Source organism: Solea senegalensis, linkage group LG5, assembly GCF_019176455.1.
Source record: "Solea senegalensis isolate Sse05_10M linkage group LG5, IFAPA_SoseM_1, whole genome shotgun sequence".
In the NCBI taxonomy this organism is placed as follows: Eukaryota; Metazoa; Chordata; class Actinopteri; order Pleuronectiformes; family Soleidae; genus Solea; species Solea senegalensis.
This window is the reverse complement of record NC_058025.1, coordinates 6,400,842-6,416,673: the sequence shown is the minus strand read 5'-3', so window position 1 is coordinate 6,416,673 and position 15,832 is coordinate 6,400,842. Positions and strand designations below refer to the sequence as shown.

At 39.2% G+C, this 15,832-nt stretch overlaps 3 protein-coding genes across 3 annotated transcripts; 1 reads left to right on the top strand and 2 right to left on the bottom strand.

The window, feature by feature from the left end:
• Nucleotides 1-232: 232 nt before the first annotated feature.
• nfu1 (NFU1 iron-sulfur cluster scaffold homolog (S. cerevisiae)) lies at nucleotides 233-6,083 on the bottom strand. The gene is made up of 8 exons (XM_044026349.1): nucleotides 5,987-6,083; nucleotides 3,221-3,321; nucleotides 2,978-3,113; nucleotides 2,108-2,174; nucleotides 1,858-1,975; nucleotides 1,699-1,762; nucleotides 1,448-1,622; nucleotides 233-524 (listed from the first exon to the last, which is right to left on the bottom strand). Exons 1-8 carry the CDS (start codon nucleotides 6,043-6,045, stop codon nucleotides 486-488), a joined length of 759 nt encoding a protein of 252 aa, XP_043882284.1. The 5' UTR covers nucleotides 6,046-6,083; the 3' UTR covers nucleotides 233-485.
• A 32-nt stretch (nucleotides 6,084-6,115) lies between these two features.
• On the top strand, nucleotides 6,116-9,234 carry lg5h9orf78 (linkage group 5 C9orf78 homolog). The gene is made up of 9 exons (XM_044026348.1): nucleotides 6,116-6,301; nucleotides 6,465-6,524; nucleotides 6,614-6,665; nucleotides 6,930-7,000; nucleotides 7,114-7,191; nucleotides 7,733-7,930; nucleotides 8,031-8,167; nucleotides 8,251-8,355; nucleotides 8,828-9,234. The coding sequence occupies exons 1-9, from the start codon at nucleotides 6,225-6,227 to the stop codon at nucleotides 8,923-8,925; spliced, it is 876 nt and encodes a 291-aa protein (XP_043882283.1). The 5' UTR covers nucleotides 6,116-6,224; the 3' UTR covers nucleotides 8,926-9,234.
• A 2,198-nt stretch (nucleotides 9,235-11,432) lies between these two features.
• Nucleotides 11,433-15,266, bottom strand: med22 (mediator complex subunit 22). Its single transcript, XM_044026350.1, has 4 exons — nucleotides 15,160-15,266; nucleotides 14,007-14,156; nucleotides 13,802-13,882; nucleotides 11,433-13,095 (listed from the first exon to the last, which is right to left on the bottom strand). The coding sequence occupies exons 2-4, from the start codon at nucleotides 14,127-14,129 to the stop codon at nucleotides 12,877-12,879; spliced, it is 423 nt and encodes a 140-aa protein (XP_043882285.1). The 5' UTR covers nucleotides 14,130-14,156; nucleotides 15,160-15,266; the 3' UTR covers nucleotides 11,433-12,876.
• Nucleotides 15,267-15,832: the final 566 nt, after the last annotated feature.

The following is a 15,832-nucleotide window of genomic DNA, read 5'->3' as shown; positions in this document are numbered from 1 at the left end:
TAACACACTGGTGGGACAGAGAGAAGATGAATAAATAATGCAGTCTGCATCATAAAATACAAACAATGAAATGACCATTCGATCATGTGAGACACAGATTCACACAGTTTTAAAATATCTCAATAAAGTTTATTTACATTCATACAACAATCAACTGTATATGTATTTAAAACCTATAAGCAGTTTTACAAGTAAGAATATATGAAATAATGTAAAATAATTACAATTACTATTTGAGAACCACAGTCATCTGCTCTGTCCTTTATTCGGTGAGATACTTTTCTTATTCATCAACAACAACAACAAAACAAGCAGTGTCACAGTGTGACATGAATGACAACCATCGAGGTCTTTCACACACTTGCACTGAAAAAAAAAACAAAACTAGTTTTTTTTATTGCAGCTATGGTCTGTATTAAAGCAGATGACCCTGAATGACTACGTGAAGGGGAAGGGGAATGTGTGTAAATGAGCTTCACTGTGGTTCAAACCTGTGCATCCATCTCCTCTTCGTCATCCTTCACCTGTGGATAAAACATACGTTTAAGTCACAGTTTCATGCTGCACAAATGTGTCTCTGTGGGTTTTTCCTGTGTCCTCGTTTGTTTCTGATGAATAGCATACATTTAAAGATAAATATCCTAAATTACACATTGACTGGGCTTGAGAAACTAAAATTCTCCCTCTGGCAGAACTCATCTTTATTTTGCTGCTTTCTCATCTTCTTAATGTCCCATATTCTCCTGCCTTTTGCCCACAGTAGGTACACTATATGGACTAAAGTATTTGTCCACACCTGTTAAACATTGAATTCAGGTGTATCAATCAGGCTTTGCTCTCGGCTTTTCTTTATCTTAGCGCTTCAGCATACCAAGACATTTTGGATAACGCTATGCTTCCTTGTGTCAACAGTTTGAGGAAGACCCTTTTCTATTCCAACATGACTGTGTCCCAGTGCACAAACCAAGGACTATAGAGACATGGTTTGACTTTGATGTGGAAGAACTTGACTGGCCGCACACAGAGCCCTGACCTCAACCCCATTATTGAGCTCCTTTGGGATGAACTGGAACAGAGATTGTGAGCCAGTCCAACATCATCAATGCCTGACCTCATAAATGCTCCACAGAATGAATAGACACAAATTCCCAACCAAACAAGCAGTGTGGAATCTGTTATAGCTGCAAAAGGGGGACCGACTCCATATTAAAGTCCTACTAACTAATGAATACTAACAAATAGACATATTTAACAATACCAAAAGGGAAACTGGTTTATGCAATAAGTTTTTTTAACTTGTTACAATAACGGTCATAGTTGTAAACATAAACAGTAGTTTGTCCCCACTGTTTCAACAATCAACGAGCGAAAATATCAATCAGGAAATGTGTAGCACATGTAGCAAAGCCAGAAAATTTGCATCCTATTCTCTGGCAGAAGAACAAACCTGCTCCACAGAATCCACCTCGGGGATGTAAAACTGCAGCATGTTTTGGATTCCACCCTTCAGTGTAACAATGGAACTGGGACAACTGGTGCAAGAGCCCTGCAGCTTCAGCTTAACGACGCCGTCCTCAAACCCCCGATACTCAATATCACCCCCGTCCTCCTGGACTGTTGGTCTGGAATGTGAGAGGAAACAACATGAGGACGAGGAACAGGCACTGATAAGAGTCTGTATCCTCACAAAACACTTACCTTATTCTAGTGTCCAGCAGTTCTTTGATCATAGCGACGACTTCATCATCATCATCCGATGGTGCTATAAGAAGAAGTAGTGGTTATTTAGTTCACACATCCAACCATAGCCTGCTCTACCGTTTAGCTGTTTGCCCTACAGCTAATTGATTCCCCTACCTGTGTCTGCACTGGGAGAGCCGTCCTCATTGACAACAGGAAGTCCAGATGTGAAAAAGTCCATAATGGCAGCAAACACATCAGGTTTGATGACTCTCCATTCCATACTTGCATCAGACTAAACATAGAGAGAGAGAGAGGGAGAGAGAGGGAGAGAGGGAGAGAGGGAGAGAGAGAGAGAGAAGACAAATATATGTTCTTCAGGCAATGTATGTAACGAGGAGGTAAAACAAAGAAAGCTTTTATTTACCCTCGTAATGGTGATAAAGTCGTAGCCAAGAAAGACACTCTTGACTCCATCGATTCTGAACAGCTGCCTGAAAACAATACAAAAACATCATGAGGTTTAATTATATGCAATAAGTTTAACCTGAATTTGTTTTTAAAGGTGAATGAAAGGTCAATGCCTTATTATATATTTATTATATTAATACATTTTTCTTTTTTTTATTGAACCTGAAATACAATTCACAGAGATAAAAAAAACATATTTTTGGTAGTGTCAAGGCCAAGACAGGCAGCAGTAGATTTGGGTTTTAGACAGGACACAGTCACAACTATTCAAATATACAGAATACAATGTGACAATTACATAATCTGCACATTTTCAACATAATCTATAAAAAGCAACATCTACAGCCCTTTATAAGTGTCCGACACTAAGAATAAATCCTACTATGATTTGTTAGAAGTTATTATTTATAATGATAATAAAGAAAACAGGAAGCAAGAGTTGGAAATTACACAAAGTTAAAGTTGGGCAAAGCCAATCATCATCCTTTGTAAACCAAGCAGTCCTTAAAGCAAGCCCCTTGTGTACATATGAAACGCATATTGCAAAGTATCTTTGGTGATTATATTCAAATTTTGCCAAAAAAACAACCTGTCCTAAATGTTACAGGCTGAACCAAAACTTGAGGACAACTGGTTGGAGCCACAGAAATGTACAGTTCCTGTGTTTGATAAGAATCAGACTTTTCTGAGTTCAGTTCTGATTTATAAGAAACTTATTTTATACCTTGTGCGTTCCTGTTACAACAAATCAAACAGCATAATGTAGGAAAATATTTTTCCTAATTATTAATTCAAACATGTTGTGTTTTCAGACAGTAACATATACCTGGCTAAGGGTGAGCAATGTGCGTCCCGGGGTCCGGCAAAATCCATTGTCCCCGATTCAAGGACAACACGACCGGGAAGAAACTTGAGACTGTTTGGGTTTGGTGTGTCCTGTGTCTGCACAAACATGGTCCTGCCTTTAAACAGACACAACACAAAGAACATAAAAATGTAACATCAGCCAACAATATACAGTGTTTTCTCCAACTGAAGAGAGCCCCAAGGTTTCCGCAGGAATACACACCTGGAACAACCCAATGGGGCGTTTGTGGCCATTTATTTGAGACTCCAGTGATGTGTGAAGGCCAGTGTAACCCAGCACTCTGATGTCCACAACCAGCAAGACTGAGAGGGCACAGAAAAAAAGAAAATTTACTCATGGGAAACAGTCATTGATTGTACGTAGCTGGAGAAATGTGTGATTTCTTGTCATAGTGTAAAGGATAATTAAACTCCATCTTCTGAGGCTCCGCCCAATGCCTGATTTTGAAAAATGAAAAGAAGTGGGTTGAGAGCCGAGTCATGGAGAGGAGGGAGGGGAGGAGTGCAGGGGATTTTCAACATGGAAAATGTTGAAATTATACTTTGCACCTGGACCAATAAACAACATTCCTCCAACTGACTGGCTTGTTTTACCTCCACTTATACTAAATGTCACCATCTCCTCAGTTGACATCACCTTAGCAGCAGTTTTTTTTCACACTAATCAGCGTACATACGTTTATTTATTTGTCGACACTATGAAAATATTTACACTGTGTGCCATACGACTTCTTTCTTCTTCTACTTATTAACATTAATTTCATGTAAAAAAAGTGGGCATAATATACATAATGTGATCATATGAGGTTACAGGAGGAATGGCAGGTGAGAACAGTCAGCATTCAGAAGAGATGTTAACACCAGGTCTGGCTAAAGATAACTTTATTGACTCCTAAAGATGGATTGTAATCCTGCATGCTGAGGAATGTGACCGCAATGTGAACTCAAACCACCTCCGGGTGTTGTTTCTGCATGAAAAACAATTGTCTGGATGAAAGTGAGTCGAGTCTGTGGGAACTTGCACCCATGCCAATGTTATCACCTGAAAAACCTGTATCTATGTGCTATGGTGTATGATTTAATTTTTTTTTTTTTTGAAGCAATATTAACCCTTTAGCCACAAATGGCAACTGGAATACTGCATGCTACTGTTTACATTAGCCTTTTGCAGGTATTACAACAGGTGAAAAATAATAAAGTACTATAAAGATACAACATCTAAAGGCTTAATCTGTCTTCTCCTTACTATTATTTTTGGCTTCTCCCTTTAGGGGGCGCCACAGCGGGTTATCTGCCTCCATCTTGCCCTATGTCCTCTTCTGTTACACCGACTGTCTTAATATCAGAATCAGAATCAGAATCACCTTTATTGTCATTATACAGTGTACAACGAGATTAAAGGACAGTTCTAGTAGTGCAAGTGAAAAGATAGAGTGGAGAAGAAGAACGAAACAGTGCACCAACACCTTCTGAAATTAGAAGGATATGTAAAAAAAAGTATTCAAGTATTTACAGTACATTGTACAGCAGAGTGGGTGTATGTGGGGTGTATATATTGCACGGGTACGAAGTGTAAGAATATTGCACAGTTTGGAAGCGTTACTTAGTGTTTAGCACTCTTATTGCACTTGGGTAAAAGGTGTTCGCAAACCTAGAGGTACGGGCTTGGATGGACCTGTACCTCTTTCCTGAGGGCAACAGTGAGAACAGGCTGTGCCCAGGGTGTGAGCTGTCACAGGTGATGCTGGTGGCTCTGCGCAGACACCTGGTGTCGTAGATGTCTGACAGAGAGGACAGCTGCACTCCTATGGTGCCCTGTGCTGACTTTCTGACTCTTTCCAGAGCCTTCTTGTCAGCCTGAGAGCTGCTCCTGAACCACACCAAGATGTTGTGGGTGAGGATGCTCTCCACAGAGCAACTGTAGAAGGACAGCAGCAGGTCCCGGGACACGTTGACCCTTCTCAGTGACCTCAAAAAGTACAGGCGCTGCTGTGCCTTTTTCACAAGGGCATTGGTGTTAGTCCCCCATGTGAGGTCCTGAGAAATGTATGTTCCCAGAAACCTGAAGTCACTGACCCTCTCCACCAGGTCTCCCCCAATGAGAAGAGGAGCAAGAACCTCATTCCCTCTCCTGAAGTCCAGCACCAACTCCTTTGTTTTTGAGGAGTTGAGTGCCAGGTTATTGAGGGAGCACCAGGCAGCGAGGTTCCGGACCTCCTCCCTGTAGGCTGTCTCGTCAATATAAAACATCTGTTAATGATTAAACTTACTGTACTTTCCAATCTCATAAATAAACAATGTTATCAAGCATACATATGTAATCACCACATACACAATGTATAGCGAAAGGTTTTAACGCAGGAGGAAAGCAGTACGTGTCATATTATATCTGCCCCATGGGGTTCAGTTCAGGTGACGACCTCCCCAGCACCGACACAAATCTGCCATTGCTCCCCTTCCCTCCCTTGAGCGCCATTCTGCTCCAGGCGGGGCTCAGTTCACTCACATAAAACGGACAAGGCCTCCCCTTTCTGGACACAACCTTTTCAAAGCTCCGTTCCCCCCGAAAGCTCCACTCAGCTCCAGCTTTTTAGACACATGATCGAATCGCAAAACACAACCGCGACGGATTTTTACAAACTTAGTGATTTGCACGCGACAGGAATAATCGGCTTTGAACTAAGACGAAATTGTGGTTGGAAAGTTGCCAGAAAAACGATTCGTGTATATCACATTTAACTGGATACGCATATCTTAATATCTACAAAAGAAATACGTTAAAAAGCATTTGTTGAACAATACAAGCACCGAAAACTCACGACAATTTAACACTAGCAACTGCGTGACTCTCGGACTTGGCTTGCTAATCGCTTAACATTGGCGGTGACGTGTTCGGCGCGTTCGTGCAAGCATTTGGAAAAAGACAAATGAAAGAACAGATCGACCAAAGACAAGCGGAGACACTTACGGTCGCGTCAATCTTGCTGAAATACCGAACAACCTGCCGACCTGCCTGTAGGTCGCCATGATTGTTTTGATTACCTAAAAACAATCGGAAGTCGTGTTTCCCCGCAACGGAGGTGACGTACTATTTTGTGCGCACGTCCTTGTCTTCCTCCCTTACTTACCTTCCATTAGCATACACTGCTACATTACAGCGTATGCTACATACAGCAGCTAAGAAATAACATAAAACTGCAACAAAAATGCCTTGTGGTAAAAACTTCAGGAGGAGAAGAGAGTCGTCAGATGAGGAGGAAGACGAGATAACTGAAGAAGTCAGGTAAAGTCAAACAACGTCAACAAAAACATTCATATGATTCATATGCTAACAGCTACGTGCGTCAAAGTTAAAAACGATAACCAAACGTTTCTTACTGTGTTTGTGTTGTAGATAGATAGACACATTACTGTATGTTTTAATATGTATGTCTTTTGTCGTTTAGATCGAAAGTAGAAGAGGCTAAAGAGCTTCAGACATTGCGGAGACGACAGAAAGGAGTCAGGTACAATTTAACGTAATTTTACGAACATGTCCCATGTTTACCGAGGCACGTGAGATTAAATTTAGTTTTCAAATTTCATTTTTGTTTAGTGTGACTGCCCTGTTAGTTGGAGAGAAACTGCCACCAGACGCTGAAATTGATGTAAGTTATATAATTGAATTGTTTTCACAATATAGTGTTTTACCAGATTGTGTGTGTGTGTATACCCCAACAGGATTTTTTTTATTACTATAAACCTGAAAAACCAACTGTTTATTTTAGAGCACTTTTATTTGTAAATTAAGTTACCCCCCCAAATGCAAGGTAATGTGTTCAGGTGCTGTTTAACTGGTACACAATACAGTGACAGTAACGCTTTCTTCCTCTTGTTTTGGTCAATATTATTAATGTAAACGTTTCTCACAGAATGACCCATTTAAACTGAAGACTGGAGGTGTTATAGACATGAAGAAGGTCAAAGACAGAAACAGGGACATGTGAGTAAATGTTTGACTGCTTTAAACCATCTTGATTTCAGTGTCGTCGTGTGTGTTTTTTAATGGATAGTTTAGCGCTGTGGTTTGACCCATGATTTCCACTCCACATACAGGACAGAGGAAGAGACGGACCTCAACCTGGGAACCTCTTTCTCTGCTGAGACCAACAGAAGAGACGAGGATGCCGACATGTACGTAGTACCACTCTTTAACCTGTGACACAAACATGCAGACACATACACACACTCTGTGGTATTCAAAAGGTGTGGACTCAAAGGTTGTTGCAAAACAACAGCTCTACTGAGAAAGTTATTCCTCTTACTCTTCTCTGCTCCATCTGTTTGAAATCATTTGCTGAATCTTATTGAACTGGTCTCACATGCTTTTAAATTAACTCTGAATAACTGCAGATGTTTGAACTGATCCACACTACCCTGTTGATCCCACAAAATAAAACAAATTTCCCAGAGCTTTTGGCTTTTATTAAACACATTTTTTTGTTATCTCCAGAGTGTGTTGTTGCCTGGAATCTCTTGTATAAGATTTGAAATCTCAGTGACACTTTTCTTAATTAAATTAGAGTTTATGATTATCATTATTATTATTATTATTATCAATAATAATAATAATCTTTTTTGACAATAGTCATATTTAACACTGGTTGTATCAAAATAAATACTAAGATTAACATTTAACAGTGCTGCATTAACATTTACTGTTGTAATCTCGCAGGATGAAATATATCGAGACAGAGCTGAAAAAGAGGAAGGGCTTGGTGGAGGCAGAGGAACAGAAAGTTAAAGTGAAGAACGCAGAGGATCATCTGTACGAGCTGCCCGAGAACATCCGAGTCAACTCTGCTAAGAAGACAGAGGAGATGTTGTCCAATCAGATGCTAAGCGGAATCCCTGAAGTGGACCTTGGCATAGAGTGAGTATAAAAGATTCCTCTGAATGATCCTGTAGATGAAAGCAGGACAATAATCACTGCAGTAAGTATTAAACTCTGTTTTTGTGATATCTGTTCTAAGTGCAAAGATCAAGAACATCATCTTCACAGAGGAGGCAAAAGCCAAGCTTCTGGCAGAACAAAGGAACAAGAAAAAAGACAACGGCACATCGTTTGTGCCGACCAACATCGCCGTCAACTACGTCCAACACAACCGCTGTGAGTTTGTCCATCTGTAAACACTATAATAAGGCAATGCGTGGTGAAAAGCTGAGCTAATTGTGCGTTTTTACTCCCTGCAGTCTATCATGAGGACGTGAATGCACCACAGAGGCATCACAGACACAGAGAAGAGCCCAAGGCAAGACCACTGCGTGTAGGAGACACAGAGAAACCAGGACCAGAAGGTAAGAGGCGCCACAAATTCATGTTCAACTTGCGCACAGTTTACCACACTGTGTCGTAGTCTATTCTATCTGGATCATGACTGCATATAGAAAAGGGACGTTGTCCTCCGGGTTTCAAAACCGTCTCCCATTTGAAGAGATTTGTGATTGACCAGCGTCATGGAACATACTGAAGGGCACATATTGAACAATAGCAGCTGTCAGTCACACTGGTCCACTCTGGGTTCCTTTAAATGGGAATATAATTTACAAATCAACATCATGTTATATTAACAAATCAGGAAAACGTTTAGTGTAGAAGCTTCCATTTTCTCATAGACTTCCATTTAAAGGGAGTTATTTTTGCAACCTTTTTACACCAAAAGAATATGTCCCTTTTTATTTAGTCTCTAGTCTGGATTTATTTTCAAATTGTTGAACACAGAAACGTCTGAATTGTCATTAATTACGATTTATTTTTTTAAACCCACAGCACCTTCCCCGCCCAACTACCGCAAACGCCCCAACAACGAAAAAGCCACAGACGACTACCACTACGAGAAATTCAAGAAGATGAATCGAAGATACTGAGAAGCTGCATGTTTTTTCTTAACATGTACATTTTTAAAGCAATTCAGACAAATTATCATTTTTTTGTAGATGGCTTTTCCCAAAACTGAAACAGTGATGACAGTGATGTAAATATTGTAAATACATCTGTGGCCACTCATATTCTTAGTTGCTATTGAAGAAATCACAGAACACCAAAAAATGTCAGAAAATACAGCGTGGACATTTGTCAGATTGAGTTTAATCCCAGCTCTGAATTGTTGAGTGTTGTTTTCCTCCTGTAGTGTTGCTTTCAGAAACAAGATTTGATTAAAAATTATGAAAAACCAACATTTCAGTGTTTTAAGTTAGTCAGTGCTTGGAGTAAAAACGAAACAACAAAAAAAAAACAAATGAAACATAACAAACAAAAAAATGTGACACTGAGAGCGATATAAGAATATAAAAATAAAGTGTGTATTGTAACACTGAAAAGGTACACCAAACATCTGTTTTAATTCTATAAGATTTAAGGAAGAAACCTTTTGTGTGATATGATTTCACTGTCAACCATCAAAATACTGAAATAACTTCAATTGGCAGCAACCAAATGTATGAACAAATTAAAATAAGTCAGTTTTATGTTGGCAAATTCCTTATTTTAGGTAAAATTTACTTAATTCATTCTGGTCTTTGCCAACCAGTTTTTAGAAATTAGCATTGATAAATCGAAAAATATGATAAAACTGCAACCTGTGCAATTTCCTAATTGTGTTGTTTGCAAATTGCAATTTTTGATTTTAAAATAATAAATTGTTGAGCCCTGCTATTCAGCATGATTATTTTAAACCTATTTGAACTGATGGGAATGTTGGATACAAACCATTCAGTAAAGTTTATTTTAGGACTAACTTCACAATAACTTTTTATAATTGATTAATCTGTTGTTTATTTTCTGGACTACTAGTTTATGTTTGGTCCATAAAATGTCACAAAATGTTTGATCATCCGTGAAATTACCTCAACCCGCGACCCTCGTGTGGAGGATAAAGCGGTGGAAGATGGACGGATGTTTTATTTGCTCTAGAAACTACAATTATTCAATTTCTTTGTTACATGGAGCAAATTAAATCAGAAAATATTCAACATTTAAGAAGCTAAAAAAATCTGAGAACTTGTTTTATCTATTAATTATTAATAGATTATCAAAAATAGTTGATTGATTAATCGTTGCAGCCTCAGATTCTTTATTTTGCAACCGGTTGATGCAAATGAAGAACAATAAACAAGTTATTATCGAACTTTTGATCCATGACAGGAAACAGTTGTTAACCTGCTCAAGTTTGTCCATGCAGCGTCCACTCTCCTCCTCCTCCTCCTCCTCCTCTTCTTCATTATTTCTCTATCGAGGGCGTCCCGTGTCCGTTGAGGTGGAGCTGAGGGTTCGTCTCCTGTGAGGACGGCCCGTCCACGTCCTCCCTGTCCCCCTGAGCGGAGCTGCAGCTGCTGCCTGGGGAGGCCCAACCGTCCCGCTGCCTGTAGACCTCACACAGTGGCAGATCAGTGCTCTCCCACAGACTGTAGCTTTGTGGAGCAGAAACCAGGGGAAGACAAAGAGGCAGCGCAGCAAAGAGACAGAGACAGAGGGAGGAGCAGAGAAGAAGAGCAGCAGGTCAGAATAAGCACATCCATCCACAGACAGGAAGCTCATGAAGACACACGTACAACAGAAGCATGAGAAAGTTAGGCAGAAGCCACAGGAAATGATTAAAACATAAAAACTGCTGTTTTAAATGAAAATGGCGCTATGTGAAGGTGTGACTGGTCACCTGTTGATTTTTAAAAAAAAGTTTATTCTGGGATTTTTCAACCTGAACTCTTGAATAATTATGGTTTGTGGACAAAACAAGATCATCGTAATCTAATACTCGACAGATCAACTCAGGTATGAAAACAATCAGCGCTCCAGCTCAGGATTGTTTTCATAATAGATGAATTTGTTGATAATGTTTTTTATTAACTGAGTTATCGTTTGGTCCAAACAAATGTTGGCCGGTGTTTTTCAAACAGACATTTTCTCCACAAACTGATTTCTTTGTTACATGGAGCAAAGAATTTAGAAGATATTCACTTTTAAGTCAAACATTTGAACCATTAATCGATTATAAATTAGTTCAATTACTAATTGATTAATCGTTGGCTGCAGCTGTACACCCGAGGAGTATCACCCCTCTCTCTTCTTTCACATTTACTTCCTTCATCTTCCTGCAACAACTCAAGTCTCTGTAAGAATTCAGAGAGATAACTGAGTGAAATAAGTGCTTTAGTGATGTCAGACTTTTACAAAAACAATACATTTATAAACAAAGATCCAGGTTGAAAGATCACATAAACAAAGACCCAGGTTGAAAAATTACACGAAAAAAAGTGTGGGATTAGATTAGTTGTTGGTGGAGGAGAAAGCAAAGCGAGTGATGCAGTGAAGAAATGCCGACACTCAGAAGGAAATTACTGAGCACTTTCTTTCTCAAAGAAAACAAGACAAACTATTACAGTGTTTAGTCTCTGGTTTATTTCTTAATAATTTGGTCTGGTACACACGTTCAACCACAGCGTGTGTGTGTGTGTATGTGAGATTGATACGTGCTTCCATGGTAACAGCTTTCCATGTTCTCCGCACGGAATCAGTCAAATCAGTCAAAAAGTCTTGTTGCTTTTACAGAAGTCTCACTGTGTCTATAACACACATCTATCAAAACAGTCCTTAAAATCCCTAAAATGTAGCATGTGATGATTTAAATATATTTTTTAAATAATCTTTAATTAAGTAATTATAATTTTATAAAATCTATAATTTAGTTTGAGTTGGTTTCATGTGTAAAAGGTGAGCTTACTCTCAAAACTAAGCTATTTGTTATTTTAGTCTAAAACAACTCAAGTAGTTTAGGTTTTTTTGAAGTGTACTTGTATGAGCTTAAGCGGGAGCTAATTTTAGTCACTGAACAAAAGGCTCAGCTAATATACACCTGTTTGACACTTAATCTCACAGTTAAACAGCACTTCTCAGCTGGAAACATAAGCCTGTACACTGCTCTCTCCTCAGCACCAAAGTCCACTGAGAAAATCAGCCATTTTACATCACAGCAGAAAAGAGTTGTTTATGAGCTGCTGTCTACATCAGCTAAGTTCAGGCGTCTTATTTTGTGTGTTCGGTGTTTAAAAATCCTTTGTATGTATTTACTAGTGTCACAAAGTTACCACAGGAAGCACTGATTTTCTGTATGGACATTGGTGCAGCAGAGTGAGCCATTTACAAACTTCCGTTTTCAAGAAGAAAGGGCTGTTTTGATGAGGAAAAAGCGGCAAACATATTCTTAACATGTCAGAGACTTAAGCAGGAGTAGATTTTAGATATTAAGTGGGCCTTTTGATAAGTGTCTAAAATAAAATAAAATTGTCCTCTGTCTCTGCAGGCAGCCATGTCATCAACGACAGGGAATGTCCAGGTTACAGACAAGTTCACAGTAATTTGCTGTTTCTGACATAGTCATACAATGACACTTCAAAAAAACCTAAACTATCCATTAAAAAGTCTCTCAGACCAGGAAACAATAAAGTCTGGTCCCTGTTTACATATGAACACAGCACTAAAATCAGCACAGTGCTTTCTATTCATGTAAACCTTCACAATGTCCAAATATAAAAAAAACTGAGCAGTTTAAGTTCAAGAGCTTGCTGATTCAGTCCTTTGCACTGCTCTATGACGTTTGTGGTAATTAGTCAAACAGTCAAGGCACTTGATAATCAATCACAATGTAAAGTCACTTAGTGAATCTCGGCGATGATATGAGTCGATGACGATAAACCCCGACACAGAAGATGGTGGAACTACACCCTTTTCTCGGCCTCAGCGGTGAATGGTATGAGGTGACATATAGTTCATGGTGCAGGTCATGGGACAGAAGAGTGGGTGGTGGGATGGGAAGTATAAGCCTACTTGTACCTGGAGGAGTAATATTCTTCCTCTAGCTCATACAGGTCGACGGCAATCTCGTCCCGGAGCGACGTGAGCTTCTTGTCGCACTCGTCCTGCAGCGAGCGCAGATGCTGATTCTGGAGGCTGATGGCGTCGTTTACGGAGGGAAAGTCGTTCAGAATCAGGAACTGCTTTAGATCCGACACCAGCTTCATCAGTGACTCGCCGGCACGGACCTGATACAATGACACAGAGGGAGGAAATCATTTATCATATCTTTTCTGTTGAGGGTTGCGACGATTAAATGACAACAAGTTGTCCGTTTTTTTGGCTTAATAATGGGAATATTTTCTGTCTTCTTTGCTCCATATAACAAAGAAATCCTTAAAACAGAATCGTTTAGGTTTGTGGACAAAACTAGACATTTGAGAACATCATCATTTCTGGGTTTGTTTCAAGTCAAAATCTTTTTCTTACACACTCACCACAGACAGACACATTAACCATCATACCGGGAACTTGTTTCTGCAGTATTATCACATCTAATTTTTCAAATGTGTGTTTGTTTACTGTTACAATTTCTACATTTTACATGTTCCATATTAGATATTCTGCATTTTCCATTCCCTTTATTTTATGGTACTAAATTCTGTTTACCATGTAAATAACTCATTGTGCACCTTCAGAAGAGGCTTCAACCACTTTGTTGTACCTATGCAATGACAATGGCTTTAATTATATTCATATTAAGGTTTTTTACATTTAGGTCACTGCAGGAAAAGCCTCACATGTTCAAATTATAAGAAACCTTGTTTACCCAAACTACATATTTCTTCTGCTGCATTTTCAGTTTCTGTGTCAAAATCCTGCTCACAGCTGTAGATAATATGTTGTATGTGTAATATGTAGAAATTAAAACAGTTTTGCTCTGCTGATTCTTACAATGTTGGCCGCTCTGACATGCATTTCAAAATGGTCCTGCTCTGCTTGAGTTGCTCGAGCCACCTGTGTCTCATCTTCTATCTGGAGGAAGGAAACAGAGTAAGAAGAACACATTGATCACTTGTGAAGGACAATGAATAAAGAATGTAAAGGCTAAAGATGTTTGTTGATGGAGAATTTCCATCAAAATGAACAGAAAGTGTACCTTTGCTGTTTTAATAATTTCTGTGAAGTTGTCCAGGATGGACTTGATGTCATCCTTCAATCTCTTGTTGTAGTTCTGTAGCAGAGTCTCTTTGCTCTGAGGGAGAACTCTCTGAGACGCCATCGTGAAAAGCAACACAACTCACTCTACCTGTTCACATATAGACGTGACACAAAGAATCAGCTTAAGTTAATAATAACACGTCATAAAAACAAAACAGTGAATGCAAATGAAGCAGAAAACATACGTTTTAAAACTGTTTTTATAAAGATATAAATGTATAAACAGGCAGAGCTATCAGTTCTGTCCATACTCAACCTTCAACTGTCAGTTTTTATTATCATCAAAACAAGCTTGTGTATTTATCAGCATCTTAAATGTAAATATTTTCTGGATCCTTTGATCCATACAACAAAGAAGTCATTAAAAATAATTTTGGTTTGTGGACAAAACAAGACATTTGAGAACATCATCATTTCCAGGTTTGGGAAACACTGATCAACATTTTCTCACTTTTACAGACCAAACGATTAATTGACTGTGAAAATAATCGTTGGTTGCAGTGCTAATTTGGTTCGTAACCTAATACAGAGGAAACAGAATACGTTCTATAAATATTACAAGAAAAAATACATATATTGCCAAAAATGCAGTGTTACAAAAACATCTAAATAACGTTTCAAACTTAAAAATATTACAAAATGTGATGTTTCTAAGATACGTATATTTCTAAGAAGAAGAAAAAAACGTAAAGTGGAAAAAACAAGAATCAAACAGTCCTAGAATGACAGGAAAAACGCAAGCTCCCCCTTGTGGCACAACAAAATAAATCACTAAGACTGCATTTTTAACAAACTGGACAGCTTTTCACGTCACTCACGTGGTATACGATTGTCCCGATAGCGAGTATTCAACACAATCGACTTGTTTTGTTTTTAATCGAAATACGTGATAATATCGTAAACTGTTCCAAACCCCTAAAACGCTACCATCAGTGTACAGAGCTAGCATGAAACGGCGGGTACTTTCACAACAACGGACGTCACACACACGCGACTTAAGTCATTTATTGTATTTAAAAGCTGCTACAAAAACCAAACATATATATTATATTACAAATTCTACAGAAATAATGAAAACAACGACTTCTTACCACATAGTTTGATGTGAACAAACGTCTTTTCTGTTCAACTCTTCTACTTTTGCCTCTTCTTCTTCGTGGTATTCAATGGTTGCTGACAACATCCGGTGTGTGTGTCACTTATTACAGTCCTCTCGCGCAAGAAACAAGCAAGGACTTGTTACCGGTGTAGTGCCGAAACGAAAAGACACTGCTTACCGAAAAACGACTGCCCCCGACGGGAACGCGCATCAGTTCAGAGAAAGTGAGCGTAGGTGTAATATACGGGTCAGGTGGCAGGCACAGCACCGAGAGAAATGTTTTTCTTTTCTGTGCAATAGAAATGTCCTGTAGCCCAAGTGAAGAGGCTACGGAAAAAGAGCGGTGCAGATAAAAAAACTAACCTGATGTTTCCATAATGTAGGCTAGTTGTTGATGAGGACAGATGCTTTACTTACTAGGTGTAAAATGCATGTGGTTAAATGCTATCCAATCACAGAAAACACATTGCCAGGTGTAAAGTAGTACACCCTGGTGAGGAATAGGCCATGAGCTGGAAGAGCCAGACCCTGAGAGTCCTGAGCCTCTTGCAGGTTTCTTCAGCTGGGGCACTGAGGGCTGTCCCCGACCCAATGTGAAGTCCTCTTAATGATCTCTGCAGTTGGCATTCTCTCATCAAAGTGCAGCACACGGCCAGCAGGAGTAT